General features: G+C 39.1%; 1 protein-coding gene across 1 annotated transcript in view; it reads right to left on the bottom strand.

The window, feature by feature from the left end:
* adcy2a (adenylate cyclase 2a) overlaps window positions 1-20,026 on the bottom strand; it is a 77,110-nt gene that overhangs the window by 53,350 nt on the left and 3,734 nt on the right. Inside the window, exons 2-3 of the mRNA XM_051406559.1 lie at window positions 14,777-15,423; window positions 10,403-10,600 (exon numbers count right to left, since the gene is read on the bottom strand). Of these exons, the coding sequence (XP_051262519.1) occupies window positions 10,403-10,600; window positions 14,777-15,298 (720 nt within the window). The 5' untranslated portion in view covers window positions 15,299-15,423. The remainder of the gene's footprint in view (window positions 1-10,402; window positions 10,601-14,776; window positions 15,424-20,026) is intronic.

Raw genomic sequence — 20,026 nt, 5'->3', positions numbered from 1 at the left:
ACATCACCTGGCCATCACGGACGATGACAGCCCCATTACCAAAAAAATGAAAAGCAAGCTGGTCGAAGAAATTGACAGTAGGTGGGAGTTTAAAAAATGAATGATGATGACTAACAGTGTATACATTACAGCTGCAGTAGTAGACCCTCGTTTTAAGCAGCTGTCTTTTCTGGATGATGCCAAACGAGACGAGGCCTATACAGTAGTTGCACAGCTAGCAGACCGACTGAGTGCACTCAGCACAGCCACAGGCACAGGTGAACCTGGAGGTGAGGAGCAACATGTGTCAAAAAAAAAGAAAATCTACAAAGAGAAGAAGATTGCTATGCTGTTGTGCGGAGATGAGGAAGATCTGGTTTCTACAGAATCAGGTGGGAGAAGCAGAGAAGAAATGAAAAACTATCTTCAGGACAGAACCAAAATTGACCATTGGGGTGGTGGAAAAAAAACCAAGACAGATACCCGAGCCTGGCCCGAGTTGCAAAGCAACTGCTCTGTATCCCTGCAACATCCACGCCTTCTGAACACATTTTCTCCAAGGCAGGATTTATTGTCAATAAAGCAAGAAGCTGTCTTCTTCCAAAGAACGTGGATATGCTGGTGTTTCTCACACACAACACAAAAAAGTGTGGATAGTTTGTGGACAGTGGACACTGATTGTGCTCTCTGTGATTGAGTAGCCAGGTTTTTACTTCTAGTGCTGTCAAACGATTAATATATTTAATCGCGATTAATCGCATTAATGTCCTAGTTAACTCGCAATTAATTGCACATTTTTATCTATTCTAAATGTCCCCTGATTTCTTTTTGTCCCATTATTTTTTCTCATTTTAATGCTCTTATCAACATGGAAAAGCGGATCGGCTTGCTTTGTGCAAATGTTGTTTTTATTGAAAACAACATTGGCATATACTGTAGTGTTCAATTTCACACCAACATTCTCACTTGGAGCAAATAATCTCTGACACAGTGTAACACTGTCCATCAATAAAAGGGTGAAAAAATACTTTGTCACACAAACAGCCCCTTCAACAGCCATTTCTAAGGGATCAAAACAGGGCGATACAAAATAAAATTACACAGTGCACATGTAAGGTAAACTAGGACTCAGCCTATAGTGCAGTCAAACCATGGCTTAATACTTTTTCTCAAGTTTGCTTTGAACATAGCAGTCAGGCTGCTGCTCTTTATTCACCAGAGGCTCAACCCAGCCTCTTATTTCAGAAAGAATGATCAGTAACAGTTACAAATAAAAGGTAAGCCTACTACTTCTTTGCTTTGAGCCAGTTACTTAAACAGACAAGCCTGTTGACATTTTCAGACAACAAGGAATCCATCCATTTCGTCGTCTCGCGCTCGCCATCCACTCAAAACGTAACGTCTACTACTCTTAAAGGGGAACTTCGGCAGATTTTTACCCTAGTCTTGATTACTAGAGGTCACCGAGTACTGTCGATAGGAAAAACAACGACCAGAATTGGCTCTAGCAAACTGGAGATCCTGCAGCTAATGGTCATAGCTTTTCTACGTGTTGTTTTTATTATGCCGCTTCCACCAGAACACACCGCCTTTGTTTACTCCGGAGAACAGCTGATCCCGCTAATGCCAGCGTAGTGGCCAGACCAGCCGATATACCACCTGAACTCTGGAGAAAAACACACCGGGGATGCAGAGGAGGGAAGCAACGTCGGGGAATGAGAGGAGGGTCGAGACGGGACGGGCTTATGGAGAGGGTCCCTTAGCAACAAAATGGACGAGCTAACGGCGCTGACATGGAGCCACCCGGAGTACCGTGAGTGCAGTCTGATGTGTTTCACTGAGACATGGCTGCACAGGGACATTACGGACCAGATCGTCTCCGTGGATGGCTTCCACACCGTCCGGGCTGAAGTCCCGTGGGATTTCACTTGTTGCAGGGAAATGCAGAAGAAGAGATTGTTGGTACTCTTTAGGATATGCCCCCAAGAAGTGTATTATAACTAACTTGGAGCTCTGGCCATTAGCTGCAGGATCTCTAGTTTGCTAGAACCAATTGTGGTTGTTGTTTTTCCTATCGACAGTACTCGGTGACCTCTAGTAATCGAGACTAGGGTAAAAATCTACCGAAGTTCCCCTTTAAACAAGTGTGTGCGGCGTACCTGTTGTTTTGTTTCCGGTCTAGCTAGATCCGGTGTGGTGTTGTAGTTTTTCTAACGTTAATAGTTGTTGCAACAGCATGTGAAAAAAACCACAAAGTGTGCTAGGCGTTAATCTCGTTAAAAAAAATGGGTTTGCGTTAACGCCGTTAATAACGCGTTAAACTGACAGCACTATTTATTTCATTGTTTTTACATTATTTCGTTTTGGACATTAATAACATTTTATAATTTTGCACATTTATTTGAAATACTTGTGGATTTGGGCATTTGATTTATTTATTTTGTATTTGTTCTGAGTGAGTCTACCTTGTTGTTGTTGTTATGCACTTAATTTTGTTTCGGCTTAAAATTTGGCTAAATAACATGTTGTACTTTTATGGTTCACTTTTATTATTGTGCACATTTATTTCTAGTATTATTTATTGGATTTGTACGGAGCCCCTAAAGGGACATTGGGGGGGGGAATGAAACGTTTCTAGTGCACACAAGATACTATCTTATGAGCACTAGATACTATCTAGTAGATAATATCTAGTGCACACTAGATAGATACTGTTGTGGAATCAACACATGGCTCATTTGAATATTAAAATTAGCCATGTGTTGATAGGTCACAACACGAAAATGTAACCAATGAAATTACTTATTTTGACACACATTTTAAGCCAATAAGTATTAAACTAAAAAGGTAATGTGTCAAAAGGCGGACCGTTTCTGTTATAGGAGGACAAATGAGTGTCCGGCTGCAGGACAGGCCATTTAAATGCGGACTGTAACAAAAAAGGTTACAGATTAATTTACATTTATTTTTTAGTTACAGACAAATTAGTTTAATACTCATTTGAATATTAAAATTAGCCATGTGTTGATTCGCCACAACACGGGATCCGTATCTAGTGCTCACAAGATAGTATCTAGTGCGCACTAGATAGTACTAGATAGTATCTCGTGCGCACAAGATAGTATCTATCCCCTTTAGGGGCTCCGTAGATTTGGGCACTTATTTTTATTTTTTTTGGAGCCTAATGCGCAATTGCGCTGTGCCCACTGTTTGTATTTGTTTTGAGCCTATGCTTTATTTTTCAGTTATGCACTTTCTTTCGTTTCTGCCCTCGTCTTGATCTGGTTTGTTTAATAAATATTTGTTTTTTATTAAAGTGGACGTGCCTTTTGTGTTTAAGAGTAAAAGCTTTAAGTTAATAGACTATTCGTGTCTCAGCCGCTAAGCTGAGCTCCTATGTTCAGCATCGCTCTGTGCGAGAGTGGCTGAAATGATAGCAGAGCTCCAGAGTGTAACCAATTTGGTCGCATGCGACCAAAATTTTTCAGAGTGCAACTAATAATTTTTCTAGGTCGCACCGGTGCACCTGATGCACGCTGCCCGGGTGAAAACATCAATTTATTTCGCAAGCGCATCGTCTCTCTGTGTTCTCCTGTGACCGAACTCACACACTCATGGTAGGATCATATCGTGTTCTAAACCAATAAGAGACAGAGCTAAGTTGTGTGTGTGCGCACGACCTGAGCGCCAGAATAGCTGGCTAACTGCATCAGACTTGGAACCAGTCCGAGTCTGGGATAGAGCCCGGCTCCGAGACCCAAATTAAAAAGGCCAAAATATATTCCTTCAGACAGGACTGGCTGAAACAATTTCCCTGGCTGAGGTACAACAAAGGACATAACGCAATGCACTGCGTGTACTGTCAGTGCGGTCAGAATATGGCCGGAAATAGTGCATTTGTGCGCGGGTCAACAACGTTTCGTATCGAAACTTTAAAAAAACATAACATGTCAAAAAAACACACGATATGCCGTGACAAGTGTGTAGAGAAAGTGGCCCCTCTCCCAGCTGCATTTCAACGGCAGGTAGTAGTAATCAGGTCCTCTTTTATTTGGAAATGTTTTATTTTGATTATTGTTTTAATTGAAATGTTCAACTCCAGCTCAGTGAAGCACTTTAAACGCTTTATTTTTCTTTTTATATATAATTGTGCTTCAAATAAAGACAAGCATTTCTCTACACCTTATTCTTGTTTAAAAATCATTCACATTATATGAAAGTTATGGAGAGCGATAAAAAGGTGACCTTATGGTGTTAAAGGCGACGCAATGAAAAATTTGGGTGCACCTAAATTTTGTGCTGGTGCACCTAAAAAAAAAAAGTTAGGCACACCAGTGCAACCAGTTAGTTTGGAGCCCTGGATAGTATCTGTCAGTTATTATAACATATGGCAAAAACAATTGTCTAAATTATGTTGCATATTCCTCAACAGTTCTTGTGCTGATATCACTAGTTGACATAGTACTATTTTCGGAAATCATAGGCTATGATATTGCGCAGGTGCACGTGATGCAACCCTTCCAGAGCCGACAGACTCGAGTGTCATTTCAGTGCAAAATAATTAGGTCAAAAACGATTGAATATACTGCAGATAGCCTACTAGTTTTTTATGTTTATTTATAATTAATTTAGGCGGACAAGGCTACCAAGTACTGCACAACTAATTAATCTAACTTCCTCCCCCTTCCCCCAGTCGATTTTTAGTCGACATTTGGGGACTTCAGTCGACCAAAATTTTCTTTGGTTGATTACAGCCCTAGAAAATTCATACATAATGTTTTCAGTACATTCCATTAAAATGGTACACTACATCTGAATCACAAACCCACCAGTATATACGAGTATGGGATCAATAAGGAGTAAGTGCTCAGATACAGAGAGATCTTTACATTTCTTTTGCTCTCTCCACTTACTACTGTACATTTGCAATCCACAATGGCATGTTGTTAATTATTCAGACATTTAAGTACGTTATTTCAAGCCCATTACTGCACCTGCTGGTATCTTAGCAACTTATCTACAGGTCCTTTAGTTATTTTCAGCTTTTTTGCTCATGCTAAATACGGATTTTTAAATTGTGACTATGGGTAGCAACAGTTTCATTCACTGAACAGCAACAGCAACAGCAACATTTCTTGAATGACATGGGACAAAAGCCATCATCTCTAATGAGCTTAGGGCTATACATGACAGGTGAGACAGTAGGAGAGCATTAAGCCCCCCTCTCTAATCACTGTTTCATTCCCCTACTTCTCATGGCTACTTCCTCGCTACAGCACAGAGAGCATTTAATTAACTCTGACTTTTACTTTGCCTCCCTCTGTTTCTTTTCTGGAGCAGACATCCACTTAGCAACTGCACAGTAACACCAGGGTGACCACAGATTCAAAGACTTGGTTATTAATATAATTGGCTCATAAGCAAATGCAGTGGAAGAACTTTAACAACAAGAGGGCAATGTGTTCAAATTTTACTCCACATGTTAAAACTTAAGACACACGCTATGTAAAAATAAACTCACTCATTCTAAAATTATGTTACTTTAATTTAAAGTCTACGTAAATGACAGCATTTACATGAACCTGAATGTAGAATTACAGCGAACCAATTTTTTCATTATCAACGAATCTGCTGATTATTTTCTCATGTAATCAAATCAATTGTTTTGTCTACTAAACGTCCCATTTCCCTGAGTACAAGGCGATGCCTTCCAATGTCTTGTTTTCAGTCCAAAACCCAAAATTGTACTTACTATCATATATGACAAAGAAAACCAAATTCTCACATTTGTTAAGTCGAACAAGCGAATGTTTCGCATTTTTACTTGAAAAACAATTAAGCAATTATGAAAATTGGTTTTGATTAATTTTCAATCAATTCATTCATTGCTTCAGCTCCACTTGAATGCACACAATTTGTTTGACAATCGTGTTCAGTAAATATAGTGCAGTATATAGCAAATAGAATGTTCTTTTGGACACATCTGAAGATATGGAAAATGAAAAGACTGTTGCAGTTTGTCTTGTTTTTTAAATGAACGCTTCAATGCAGGTTCCTTGCATATTTGTGTTTCTAGCTTTACGACTATAGCACTAATTGTTATTGGCATGGCAAACTGTTGTTAACAGACACCAATGGTATTGATAAAGCTGGCAGTAATGAACTGACAAATCAATCACCCTGCAGCTTTATAGATATAATCCAGTGTAATATGTTATTGCCAATTCTTCTTAAGTCTAAGAAAAAATGCATCCAAGCTGTTCCTAATTGTTTTTATTAAACAAAATAAAGTATAAACAATTAACCCTATGCATGTAGCCTTTTCGGGGAATGTCTCCCCTCCTTTAAAAGTCTCCTGTTTGTTGCTTTGGTGCAGCCTTTGCCTGAGTTACTGGAATTAACTGTATTCTGTTGAATTTTTTTTATAGACAGCTCTTCAGCACACCACTGGCTGTCTCTCCACTGAGCAGGGGGAGCCCTGTCCACAATGGTGTTTTTCCCTGGCTCTGGGGGCGTGGAGAGTTGGAGAGGGCTGCACTCATAGCATTGCTGTGCATAAAAGCTTTGCAAGTAAAAAAACACATGCGTGACATCTGACGTATCGGATTGGGTACCATATACCTATATATATCTGATAGGAAGTTTTGAGAATGGATCTGGACATCCCTGATTTTATGCCTGGAAGTGGTGACCCTGTCAGCCAGTTCAGGGACCGGGCAGGTCTTTAATATCTGTGGTGAATATGATTATGATCTTTAAATGCCAAGATGCGTTTGTGCTCAGTGAATGGCAGCTCATTAGTATATTGGCTTATTATTTGTCTTTGATGGTTTACAGGTCAGTCAATATGTTTAAAGTTTGTCAACTCATAGGTTTAGAACTGCATTTTCTTAACTCAAATATAATTTGGCTCCTTAGTTAAAATAAAGGGGCCAGTTTACCCAGCCAACTTATCTACAAGATGAGTCTATAAAGCAATAAATTTAACATCTAAATAATTGAATAGAAAGAAAAAATTAAAGTAATTTTAAAGTGTCATCATAAGATATTTTTTTCGGAGGCTGTTTGTATTCCTTTTAGTATGGTGGCTAGTGTGTCTCAAGGGAGGCCTAAAAATACCCACACAGGCTAATAGAATGCTAATATTCTTTTTCATTCATCCTAGGTTATTGGCAAACAGTACATATATATTATTCAAAGCTTTTTAATTCCTGACTGCATGAAGAGATGTGACTCACATTCATTTCACTAATACTTGAAGTAGGTGCTCTTTTCTATGCAGTGGTAGATTAAAATAATATCCTTAATCTATAATATGGCAGCAAGCCCCTAAAAACGCATAGAGTGCAGTGTCAGTCAACAATAGTGTCTCTTCAGATAAGTATTAATTAACATGGCTAAGATGCAGCAGCCGGAGAGCAGTAATGGCATAATGGCCTGACATTTTTAGAAAGCAATAGAAAGGAATGAATGGAGTGGCGTGTGAATCAGTGCATCTTTAGCTACCTCTTTGTGATAGATGAAGCCACACTAGAAATCTGTCTTGTCAAGTACTGTTTCAGCTTTCAAATGATGAAAACTTAATGTACTGTGCGGTTTTCAATGAGCCCTGTTGTAGGACGCATATGGCTGTAGCAATGAAGACACTGCTGTTAATTCGTCTTACGACATTTAACTGCAGATATAATGTTGATACAGAATGTAATATACATATCATACTTTATGGGTCAATATAATACAGTGCCTAAGAATAATCCAAGGGGCAAGGAAGGAAGGCTGTTGAAATATATATGCGCTTACTGTAACTACATGACTTTTTTTATACACAGTAAGGATGGGCGATATGGCCTAAAATTAAAATCTCACTTTTTTTTCACACTACATCCAATTAACAATATCAAACAATTGTTTTCCTAAAAAGAAAAGACACTATATATTTGACTATGTGACACACCACCACATGTGTAGTGTCTTATCACTGCGGCCCCTTCTTCTCATATGAGATATTACTGGAAATTATTCGAAGCGTTTTGTGTAGATGAGTGACTTGAGTGGTTTGGGGCTTGTTTTACAGAGTCCTTGGCAGCTGCATATCCCCACATTATAACATCCGTAGTTTAAATGCGCAGAAATTCCATATAAACTTTACAGGCAAACCGGTCTCAGATCAGCAACATTTTTATGCATCTTGAGTCATATGCTGCTACATGGTGTTGAGAGGGCCACTCGGACATAGTCAACAATTCTGCATTAGTGCCCTCAGAAGCTTGATAAATGCATGGACACAAAATGTGTACCGATTTACAGCAGTTTCACACAACACATCTGCTAGGCTTCCTCATACCAGCTGATTGCACTTTTTATGATATATGATCTGTTTGTGGCTTTCTAATAAAACAGTTATAATATCCCATGTGGCTGCATTAATTCATTCATGTAAACTATGTAACCGGTTCTATGTAACATTTATGGGTACATAAGATTATCCAGGAAATTTGACAAAATATATTGCAGATAAATAAGCGGTTCAGCAGTAAGCCATTAGAAGAATTCTTACCGCAAATAACCTAACCTCAAATTTGTGTCATCTTTAGTATTCCCCTTTTTTTAATAACCAACCACTTGTGTCTCTTTCTAGTTTTCCATGATGTATGTAATTTTATGATCAGTTGATTGGATTTATTTGATTAACTAATTTCATAAAAGTAAAGTCTTGTTGTAAAGTGCTAAATAGAACATTAAGAACTATTACATTTGAAACATGTCTGTTTAGAGTCTAGGACAGTCAGGGACTGGTTTGTTGAAATAACAATAACATCATTATTTTTTTATGATTAATATTGGTGAAGGTTATGTCATGTTTTTAGTGGACAGAAACAGAATGTCAGCTGTAGCTGTGAAAAGTCAAGTCAAGAGGTCCGGCACATAACATAACCATGATGTTTTACATTTGAACAATTATTATCATCATCATCATTATTAGTATTGTAACATATGAACACATTAAATTATGCAGGTTTTATCCCATTAACAAAATTCTGTTCTGGGGACCATTTCTGCCCCTCGATCCCCCTCCCTGCGGCCGTGACATGATGTTAAATATGTCAAATGTATATCATAATCTGGCCCACAAAAATTATTACTACATTTAATTATTTTTCTAGTTGTTTCATATCAATTTAAACTACCCCTTTATATACAATTAAAATAAAAAAAAATATTCAATTTTTAAAAAATTATTTTGTTTGGCATTAAAGTCAAAGCTGCCTGTAAATATATACGCACAGGGTTGATAAGAAGAGAGCATGTTTCCGACCTTCATTTAAAATGATGATGGAATGTATAGGAACCGCTGGTGGCATTCGTTTGTTGAATATTACGTTAGTGTTGGAAATATTGTCAGAATATTGTGCTTTCTTGTAGTGTTTGAATAGTGAAGTGGCCCTCCTATGATATGACAATACCAGCAGCGGCCCAAGCCAATTGAGTTTGATATAATCTTTAGGGCATTTTAAGAAGAATAACCTATATCATTCTTTACTAACACTCACTGAGGCAGAAGCATAAGAAAAAGACCACATTTCATGAAGCACTCAAGCTTGTGCGTGATCAATCCAAAACTTAAAAGACACCCTGTTTTAGAATGTAGGTCAGATATCACAAGAGATGAAAAAAAAGAAAAGCTTATGGAGGGAGATTTTTTGGCTCGTTTTACATTTGTTCATGTTCGTTGTAACTACACTCCACACTACTCTCATCATAGACACAAAAAAAACCTTCTGCTCTGGAGAGCAGCTGTATATGTTTAGGTATTAGGTAGAAGCCAATTCAAGCATAACAGAAAAACAAGTGAATAAAAGCCAAGTCAAATATCAAGCTCCTCTTGCTACTTTCTGATTTCTGGCAATCAGAGAAAAGTTTTTAGACAGGTCAGACTTCTGACAAGTGGAAATGATCAAGGTATGGATATGACTGGGGTTACATGATTAACTTTCACAAATTGTGCACTAAAGCCAACACAATTCCCACAGATTTTGTTATTCACGACAGGAGATCACAGCTGAATTTAAGAGAAAACAGAGCAGGGGATTGAAAGAAGAAAGCAACATCTAAAATCCACTGGCCTAGATTTCTATCTTATCCTTTAGTGTTTATGTGCTTGCAATTGACCCATGTTCGGTTTGTTGAGATACTATAAAGCATTCAATGTTCAAGTGGTAGTTCTTCTTAGGAGTGAACCGTGTATTCTACTGCATATTCTAAGTTGTCATTTACAATCCGTTGTATTGGCTTTTCCCTAAGCCATTAAATCTCTCCTAAAACTACCCAATAACACAAGAGAAACGCATCAAATGAATCACGGATCATACCACATGGTCTTCTACAACAAATAAATTCACCCCAGAATACATCTGTGTCTTACCTGATCCCACGGACAGATGATCCCGCCAGAAAACATAAAAAGGTATCCCATGGCAACCAAGCAGGCCCAGATGACCAGGGAGAAAACACGTAGAAGCTTCTTGAAGACTGACTCGATGCAGACGAGTACAAACACAGCCAGGAAGATAGCCAGCGCTGTGGGCACAGTGATTACAAAGGCCACATGGTCCTCAATGTTCTGAAAAAGATAGATAAAAAAAAGGATAAGGATTAAAAAAAAAAGAGATAATGAGACACGTGGACAAGCAAATTTAGAAGAAAGACTTCTGAAGTGTGTTCTAAAAAGCCACTCCCCTAGATCCATCTTTCCTCTTTAGTGTCCTGAAAATATTAACCAACAAGGAAGATAGGTGAAATATTTACAACCAAGGCAGAAAAGCAGTAAATACAGAATAAAACAGATTTTTCTACATTTTTAAACAAGGTGTCATTCTAAGACTGCTCTTTGCTAGATGTAATCTGAAAAAAGAGTCAGTGATAAGATGAAATGGTAAAATGGTGAAAATAATTTCCATATGGCTAAATGTACAAACCATGGATCCATATTCTCTTTTTGATATATGGCTGTAATAGTAAAACATTTATTCTGAGAGAACATCTTAAGGAGTGAGGAAAAACCCTAAAAACCCCCCCAGTGTTAACCAATAGCAAAGTTGAAACCACATCCATAATGGATTTTCTGTGCGGCCTTTCTGAAACACACTTAGATCTGAAAGTTCTAATAAAAATTTCAAGAGTTTCTTCAAGGTGTATGTAGGCTAGTATAGTGAAATGAGTCATTTGTACTGCTTGCCTTTGCCAGGCTTCATCCCATCACTGCTTTTCCAGAAGTGTGATGGGGGATGGGAAAGGGTCAGGTTATGGATATGTACTCTTGGCAGATGTGTCACATCCTCACTGGCACATTTGACTGTGTAGGCAAGGAAGCCAGTGAAACACACTGATATCTATCAATAAAACTATAATTTGTATTCAACCCCAAAAAGTCTCATGTCATGTTATTGGCTGAATAATGATTCTTTTTATTTAGTTTAACATCAGGGGTAATAATTTGGTGCTACTGTATCCTCATCCATAAAGACCTCCTATAGGTCTACTATACATTTTTTAACTCCAAATATCCGCTGTGTAAGCAACACTGCATTATCCAAATTAATGAATGGATTATTTTCAAGTTCTTTTTTGAACTAGCATCATAAATATTAACAATCTGTTATATTACAATGAAATGTGTCGTTTGTGTAGTCACTGGTCACTAAAACAAATTCCTCATTATTGTTTTCAGAAGTGACATAACCGTCAAAATGTTTTTATGCCAGGCTATCTCATGATGCTTCTGTTCACAATTGTTCCCCTCCTCTCCATCTCCTTCTCTAGCTCCCCCGCCCCCACCTTTCCCCTGTCTCTTTCTCATGCACACAGTCAATGCACTGGGACAAGACAGGATATGTGTGGCTGCAGAGAGCCACAGAGAGTTTGCTTCGCCCAGAGCAAAGCTCCAAAACAGCACAGGATTTAGGTCAGCCAGCCAGCAGGATAGAGGGATGATGGGATACAAATAAAAGAGAGACAGAAATATGAGGAGATGAGGAGGGGAGAGATGACATAGACAGGAGAATGTGGAGACATAGGGGATGATGGGGGGAAAAAACAAGGGAGTACCAAAAGTCACGCCTATCCAGCACAGGGATAGAACACAATGAAGAGGATGTGGGCCAGAGCGACTGAGCAGTGGCCTGATGGGAAAAGGCATTTACTGAGACGCTTGTTCATTGCTTCCATAATGTGCAGAATTAAATCAAGGAATCAATGAAATGTATTTATAATTATACAACACAAGGCTGTAGAACATAATGAAGGTTTGCAGTCCATTCATGCTACACACATAAACCGAGGAAATAATTCTGCAGTGCATTTTTTATATTTGCATCTGGGAAAACATAAACAGCAGCAACAAGAATGTTGCGAAAAATATGGTTTCATCTTCACATAAAAGTTAGAATTTGAGAAAAATGGAGTGTCCATCCACTTTGACTTGTTTAAGCACCAGCATCATCAATGTAAACACAGAGTCTGCCTCCCCTCATCCTGCACTTGCAGCTCGGAACACAGTCCGCCCGTCAAGTGCATGATCCAGGATGTTGACAGAACAAGTCTCTGTAAAGCTGTGGGCACAACAGCTTGAGTCCCATTTCATCCAGATCGGACATCAGCCTGGATCAGCCTTAAGTTTCAGGGCCAGCGCGGCTCCTTTCCGACTCTCTTTCCTCCCCTCGTGGAGTGACAGCACCCACTGTGGTGGGCTGGTCCCACTGATCTGGCTGGGTGGATTGTCTCAAAGTCTGTTGTTCTTTAATCCAAACCCAACACTTCCTTTTCCAATGACAGCAGGCTATTTCTGTCACAGGGAATAGTGTTTCAGCAATAAAGCCAAAAACAGATTAAAAGAAAAAGAGAGCAGTTTGAAGGAGCTAGCCTGCTGGCCGCAGCATCTGGATGTGCCGCTGCTGCCATGGTGAAAATCTCCTTATCCAGTGGATTTGAAAAATTTTTTGCATAGCACTTAAAAATCAAACCCAATCAGACATCATTCAATGCCCTTTGTGTTACGCAATAAAGCAAAAAACAAACAACAAAACATATTAAAACAAAAATGTAGCAAGTTTGAAGGAGCCAGCGTTACCATCCATTGCATATACATACAATGCATCAGATCGTAGAGAAATATTTTCCTTAAAACGGGATTTCAAAAGACTGCTTTTCAGTTCTGAATCACCCTTGTTTCTAACTCTACATTAATACTTAATGCTTTGGATGCTGGTTAGCTATCACACTTTCCCACAGCTCTCATACAAATACTGCCAGCTGGATCATATAATAAATCTAAAGTGAAATTATCAATTAGGTTGTTTATCGGTACAATTACCAGTTGTGGCTACCGCAATGAATCAAAAGAATGATCAATTCTGATTAAAACAACTTAAATATCTCCCCCAATGTGCAACACCATGAGGAAATCACTATAATGACAAAAATAACAGTGTGTAGAAGGTAATTGCAATACAATCAACAATCTGAAAAGTTACAGGGTTAAATATGATTCTTGTATATTTTAGATAAGGGATTCCATTTGTTGACTAATTAGGCATTAGTGACTCTGTTTTGTCTTAACTGATGGAAACACAATGGATGGATCTACAACCACTGATGTTACTGGCCTTACTATCTGTTGGTTGTATGTTACAGTTTATGATAACACAACTTTTCACTTTTTTTTCATCCAGTTTTGTATGTTTAGCTACAATACATAACTACTCTTATTATAAATGGTATTTTAGTGAATTCCTGATGTGCAGGGTGATGTGTGTGCTCTCTTTGTCTCACTCTCTTTCAGTTTATTTTAGACTAATCCCTTCTTAATAGCAGACTCAGCAGTGACAGGGAATAGGAGAGGCACTCTTCTAATGCAAAAATGTGATAAGCTATAATAAGGTTATGTTGGTATATCTTCTAAAATCAATCAAGAAATTGTGTTTATATTATATTACTGGTATGTTGTAAAAACTCTTTCCTTTAGTTAAATCACAGATGGTCAAAATGTGCACTTACAAATCATGTTTTGCTTTTTCCTTAGTATGAATATCTTTTTATTTTACAGAGTGGCTTTCCTTCACTGCATAACATTTTTCAGGTTTTTAGAGCGAAGATAACCCTGTCAAAAATAGTGACAGAGGGAAACAGATCTCCTTTCTGTAGTTTAGTCAACCATGCGGTCAGACAATAACTAAGCCCCTTATTCCCCCCTCACTTTTATCTCACCCTTCTCTTCACATTAGTGCTGCGATGAGGACCACATGCTGTGACAGTGTGCATGTGCGTGCATATAGGTGTGGCTCAAGCATGCTTTTGTGTGTGCACGTTTGTATGTGCCCAAGTCTATGAGAGAGGGGAGCGCATGTATTGTGTTTCACAAGCTAGTGGATTTTGTGTGTTTATGCACATATGCATGTTTGGCGAGCCAGTTTATGTGACCCTATTTCTACGTATGGTTTTAGAAAATGTGAGCATCTACAATGTGTGTGTACACACCACATGTGGCTAGATGCACCTGTCCACACTGTTCAAGCTTACACTTGATATGAATTTCTTGCAGCTATCGTCACCGTAATTTACAGCTCACAGAGGGATGTGAATCGCATCATGCTGGAATATAATGCCATCCATATGTTTGTATGATCCTGTATGTGTGTTTATTTGTACTTTTTTAATCTGCATAATGCATCTGTGTGTGCGTGTGTGTGTGTGCGCGCGTGCATGCATGTGTGTTTCTGCATGTTGTCAATGAGCAGCTTACCAGTCCTGAAGCAAAGAACACAGTCAGCAGAGCCAGGCAGGCTCCCATCACTATAAGCAGCAGAAACACAATCAGAGGATGCTGCTGGCTCATACAGTAGTACGACTCATACAGCCAATCCGGGGACCTGTTCCTCTTCTCTTGACCTCCTCCTCCTTTATCCCCTTCACCAGACTCCCCTGCCCGGTCCAGGAGATACCGCTTTCGTCTTATTGCCTCTTGCCACATGGATCTTGGAGCCGAGAAGGAGGAAGAGGAGGGAGAGGAGGTGGTCACTGTTGAGGTATTAGTAGTTTCCACCACAGATGAGGAGCAGTTGCTCTTTTCCACTCTCCTACTTGTCTTGTTCCGATTGGGGACCCTGGTGTGAGAGCTCCTGATCTCCAGTGAATCCTTCGGTTCCTCCTCCACCTCCTCTCTGAAGTCCTTCAGGCGGAGACAACTGAAAGCTGAGGCTGAGTCAGAGGCAGCGTGCGCTGGCCGGAGGGGTGGCAAGAACGCACCGAGGGTAGAGCGCAGCATCCTCCTCTTTCTCCTCCTGCCAACATGTTGAAGCGGGAAATGAAGGGGAGCGCAGAGACAGAGAGCTCTTTAGAGTGAGAGAGAAATGTGGGAGGGAAGTGAAGGGAAAGGGGAGGGAGAAAGGGCTAAGGGGGAGGGGAGGGGAAAAAAGAAGGTGCAGCAGCAGGGAGAAGTCAGTGAGTGAGTGAGATAAGAAAATAAAAGAAAAAGAGGAGAAATTACTCCACTGACATTTATGCACTATGTAGTATTAATGCAATGTAATTATTTGAACAAAAAAAACTGGGAAACATGTTTACGGTTATGACGATTTTCAGAAGTGATATAATCCACACCATCACACCTTATGATTCTCTCTCTCTCCCTAGCAATTTACCTTAATACCACATTGTGGTAAAGCTCTTACTAGTTGAAGGTGAACTGGGGACAGATGTGCAAAAATATAGAGGACAGATTAAATTTTCACATGAAAAATATAATAAAACTTCAACTAAGTCCGATCAAAACTACTTGATGTAATTTTGCTGGCTCAATTATGTGTCATAACTGACTTCTAAATGATGATGACTGCTTAGTTCTTCTGTACAAATAAGCAGCTCAGAGATCAGAGCAAAAAATAAATCAAATAAAAGTGGACAAACAAAAACACATATATTATATTGCATTTGCTCATATACTGTACACACACACGCAAAGACATACAAGCACCGACACTTTATACACAGGAGCCAACCAAAAGAGGATGAAAGTGGTGCTGGCCCAAATATTGCTTTTTATAAAGATGAATGAATGATGACTTCCAGATTCCTCTAATCCCCTCACAACACGAACTATCTCATTTGAGTACAGAGTTGAAATGGCCAAACTATTACAGCACAAAGTACTAAATCATATTCATTTTCATAAAGAATATTCAAAGGCTTGTTAGGGTTGTCACTTGTGTCTGCAAGTTCATACTGGGCCAGTACATTTATTGTGCTGCGTTCATTCATGTTAAGTGGGTGGAAAGTAACTTCCATACTGCCATCAGGCGATCCATCAAATGTGTTTGTATCAGGATAGCTGAGAGCCTGAGCATGTGTTTGTACTGTTTTTCTTTTGCAACATACTTTAATACCACCTGGCTGCCCTTGAAAAACAAATTTCATCTTTATAGCATTATTTTTTTACTTTTCGAAAATAAACATTTTAAAAAGGACCAGTGTGTATTATTTAGTTGCATCTAGTGGTGAGATTGCAGACTGCAACCATCTGAAACACCTTGATTCAACCAAGTGTGTGGGAGAACCTGTGATGGACGCAAAATTCTTGAAAAGGGCCCGATCTAGAACTAGTGTTGCGTTTGTCCGTTCTGGGCTACAGTACAAACATGGCAGTTCAACACTACAGACTCTGTAGAAGAGGACACGCTCCCTCTGTCAATGAAAACGTCTTATTCTAAGCTAACGAACCCAACTACCTACTTACCAACTAACCCAACAATATATTCCATTTCGGCCAGTAGATCCTACTAAATGTTACACGCTGGACCTTTAAAATGCACATATTAAGGAATTCATATATGTAAATCCACATACGCCAATAATCATAGATAAACAGAGTATTTCTTATAAAGTCAGCGTCTTTGGAAACTGTGACTACTTCCAAAACATTATTCCAAAAACAAAAATTTGGGCACGGTCTTTAAATAAGTCTGGGTCAAAACTTCAGGGTCTACAGCCCTTTGAAGGCAACTTCCACTGTAATGAAGGCAAGATAGCTGAAAACATTGAGTTGTGTGACGTAGGGCTGGGCGATATGGGCAAAAAATAATATCTCAATATTTTTTGGGATTTTGGCGATAACGATAATCAGTCGATATCCTTTAAAATGTGATTAGAATTGTCTGAGCTGGACTTGTGTCCACCAAACGCGTTTACAGCGCTCAGAGAGCTCAAAAACTTATTTTCCGAGTGCCCAGCGGTGTTAAAAGTTGAACAGATTTCAACTTGAAGCGCTCTGAGCGCTGCGCTAAAAAAAACGTCTCCGCTGACATCTTTTTACCGCTGAAGGCGCTTAGCGCTCTGAACGCTGAAGCCCTTAGGACCCACGTCTCGGCACTAAATCATCTGAAGTACCGGTAGCTTCAGGGACTGGATGTGCTTGCATTTTCTCTCTACCATCGCAACGCGCTGCTGAACTGTTGCAAGGAGGATGCTAGCGAGAGGTCACGTGATCACGCCATGTGATCACGTAGGCCCACTAGTGGTCTGACTGAATCCTGCCATGCTGTAGAGCGCGCTGCTTCACCGTGTATTAATGGATGTGAGGAGTTTCCGCGGGCGTTTCATTGTTTTTGTTGAAGTAATTTAAATACTCGATAATGGAAATTTGCACATCGTCAAAACAACAATGACAATATTATCGCAAACGATATATATCGCCCACCTCTAGTGTGACGTGTTTAAAATTTGCTTGACTTGCCATTGAGGTTCTGTTGTTCTGAAATGACTTTATTCAACCATCGTATGTGTAAACAGTGAACAGTTAACACCATTCTGTACACATTGCATAGGACTGTTAATTTTCCACTTATCCAAGAAGCTTTATCAGTTCTACCAACAGACAAGGAATTGAAGGCAGTTAAAGTAGTTATAGGGCGGCTGTGGCTCAGAGGCAGATCGGGTCGTTCCTTAATTGGAAGGTTGTGGGTACAAACCCCGGCTCCTGGTGCCACATGTCGAAGTATCCTTGAGCAAGATACTGAACCCCAAATTGCTCCTGATGCCGTGCATTGGTGTGTGAATGTGTATGAATGTCAGTATCTGTTAGATGGACTTTGCCATCACTGTGTGACTGTGTGTGAAAGGGTGAATGTGGCTAAAAGCGCTTTGAGTGGTCGGAAGACTAGAAAGGTGCTATACAAATACAGGTCCATTCACCATTTAAACCTTTATGGAGTGTTCATGTTAAACATACAAAATGTTTTCCCACTTAGTCCTACTGGTATCCTATTTCTGAATCATTTCCCAAGGTTGTGAGAAATATTACTAGAATATCAAAATTTCCTGTTTATTACTTTGGTGGCCCAAAGTCCTCGGGACAGAGACTTGAATGCCTCTGCAAATAAAATGAAAAAAAAAAAAAAAAAAAAATGAACACTGCGTCCAGCAACACAAGACAGAAACTTCTGTATCATACACCCAAACATGAACACAGAGTAGCGATACATCCTCTTCTGTTCATAACAGATCTGTAAAAACCTACTAGCCTGCAATAAACACAAATTTAATTAGGGCTGACCAGAATGCTTTGAAGCTTCAACCGTTGCCATGCTAACCCACGTCTAAATCAGTATTTGAATGCTTTGGGGTTTTAAAGACTGATCCCAGTGTATTTCCCACAGATTTTACTTGGGCGGGCCAAGTATACTGCAGAGGTATATTAACAGCTGCTGACCACCACCAAAAAGCAAACACACACACACACACACACACACACACACACACACACACACACACACACACACACACACACACTTAAGTCAATTAATTGTTGTTATCTCAATGCATTCTGATGTAATTATTTTGTTATCTGTCATAGTCTGCATTGGCTCTGGTCTTATCTATATAATTTTCTCTGCTCCAACAAAGACCCAATTTCCTACCAGGGATTGTTACAGCTTGATCTAATTTGATTTAATAGGTATGGGTATCTAATTTGTAGATTTTATTACCAATTTAGAACTGAATGCAAAAGCATGACACAGCTAATAACTCTGAAAACATCTGCTCTTGCATTACAATCCTAAAAAATTGTGTCCAGTCCTGTACTATAATTCTTATGCATCCTGCTGTAAAAGTTTGCCCAAACTTCCTCAGTCAACATCAGCTTTTATAAATTTTAACACTTTTCTCCCATCTTAAATGACAACCAATCTAATCTAAAACTGTTACTGGCTAGCGTCACTTGTGACATACTGTACCTTAAATACGTCCGAAATCTTCAGCATAAACCAATGTATTTTTTCTGAAAAATCGACCACCACAGCACACTGGAATGACTTTACTGTGATAGTATTAGGTGCAAACGTGTTTTGTCTGTAGCTTCTTTGGGTTTGCTCGGTACAGTTTTATATCAGCATTATATATCAGACATCAGTCACCCTTCTCTCTAAATACTGGCATCGGCCATTGAAAACCCATATCGGTCGACCACTTCCTACATACCTTTACTCTCTATCTTTGACTTTTCTTAGAAGCATAGCATATTTGTGAATATTGACTCAAGCGCTCATTCTGTGTGTATTAAAAACAGACTACAATTAATGACTAATTTTGCTGAGAAATTATTCAGTCTAGTAATCCACCACAATGCAGAGATAATTAGACAGCATCTAAACTGAGCAAAGCAGAGATTCTTATTTATTCGATGCTGAATTTTTATTTTTTTTTGCAATTATTTAAATGATAACAAATGAGGTACGATTAAACTGGTACTGATTCTGATTGTGACATTGTGTGACTCTTGAATGGAATATAATTAGCTACAACTATTGTTTCATTTCATAGACTCAAATCAGTCTTATCTCTGCTCATTATTGCCAACATAATCTGCTGTCTGATATAATTCAGGCTGGTTTGACTTGCTGTAGTTGAACAAATATTAACATTGTGTTGCGTGTTTGCTCAGTCAGGCTTTAGTCTTTGCCAATAAGTGGCGATAACAACCAACAGTTCATTCAGATTA

This window comes from Dicentrarchus labrax, unplaced genomic scaffold, assembly GCF_905237075.1.
Source record: "Dicentrarchus labrax unplaced genomic scaffold, dlabrax2021, whole genome shotgun sequence".
Classification (NCBI taxonomy): Eukaryota; Metazoa; Chordata; class Actinopteri; family Moronidae; genus Dicentrarchus; species Dicentrarchus labrax.
Note: the sequence above shows the minus strand (reverse complement) of the source record. Positions and strands in the feature narration are given on the sequence as shown.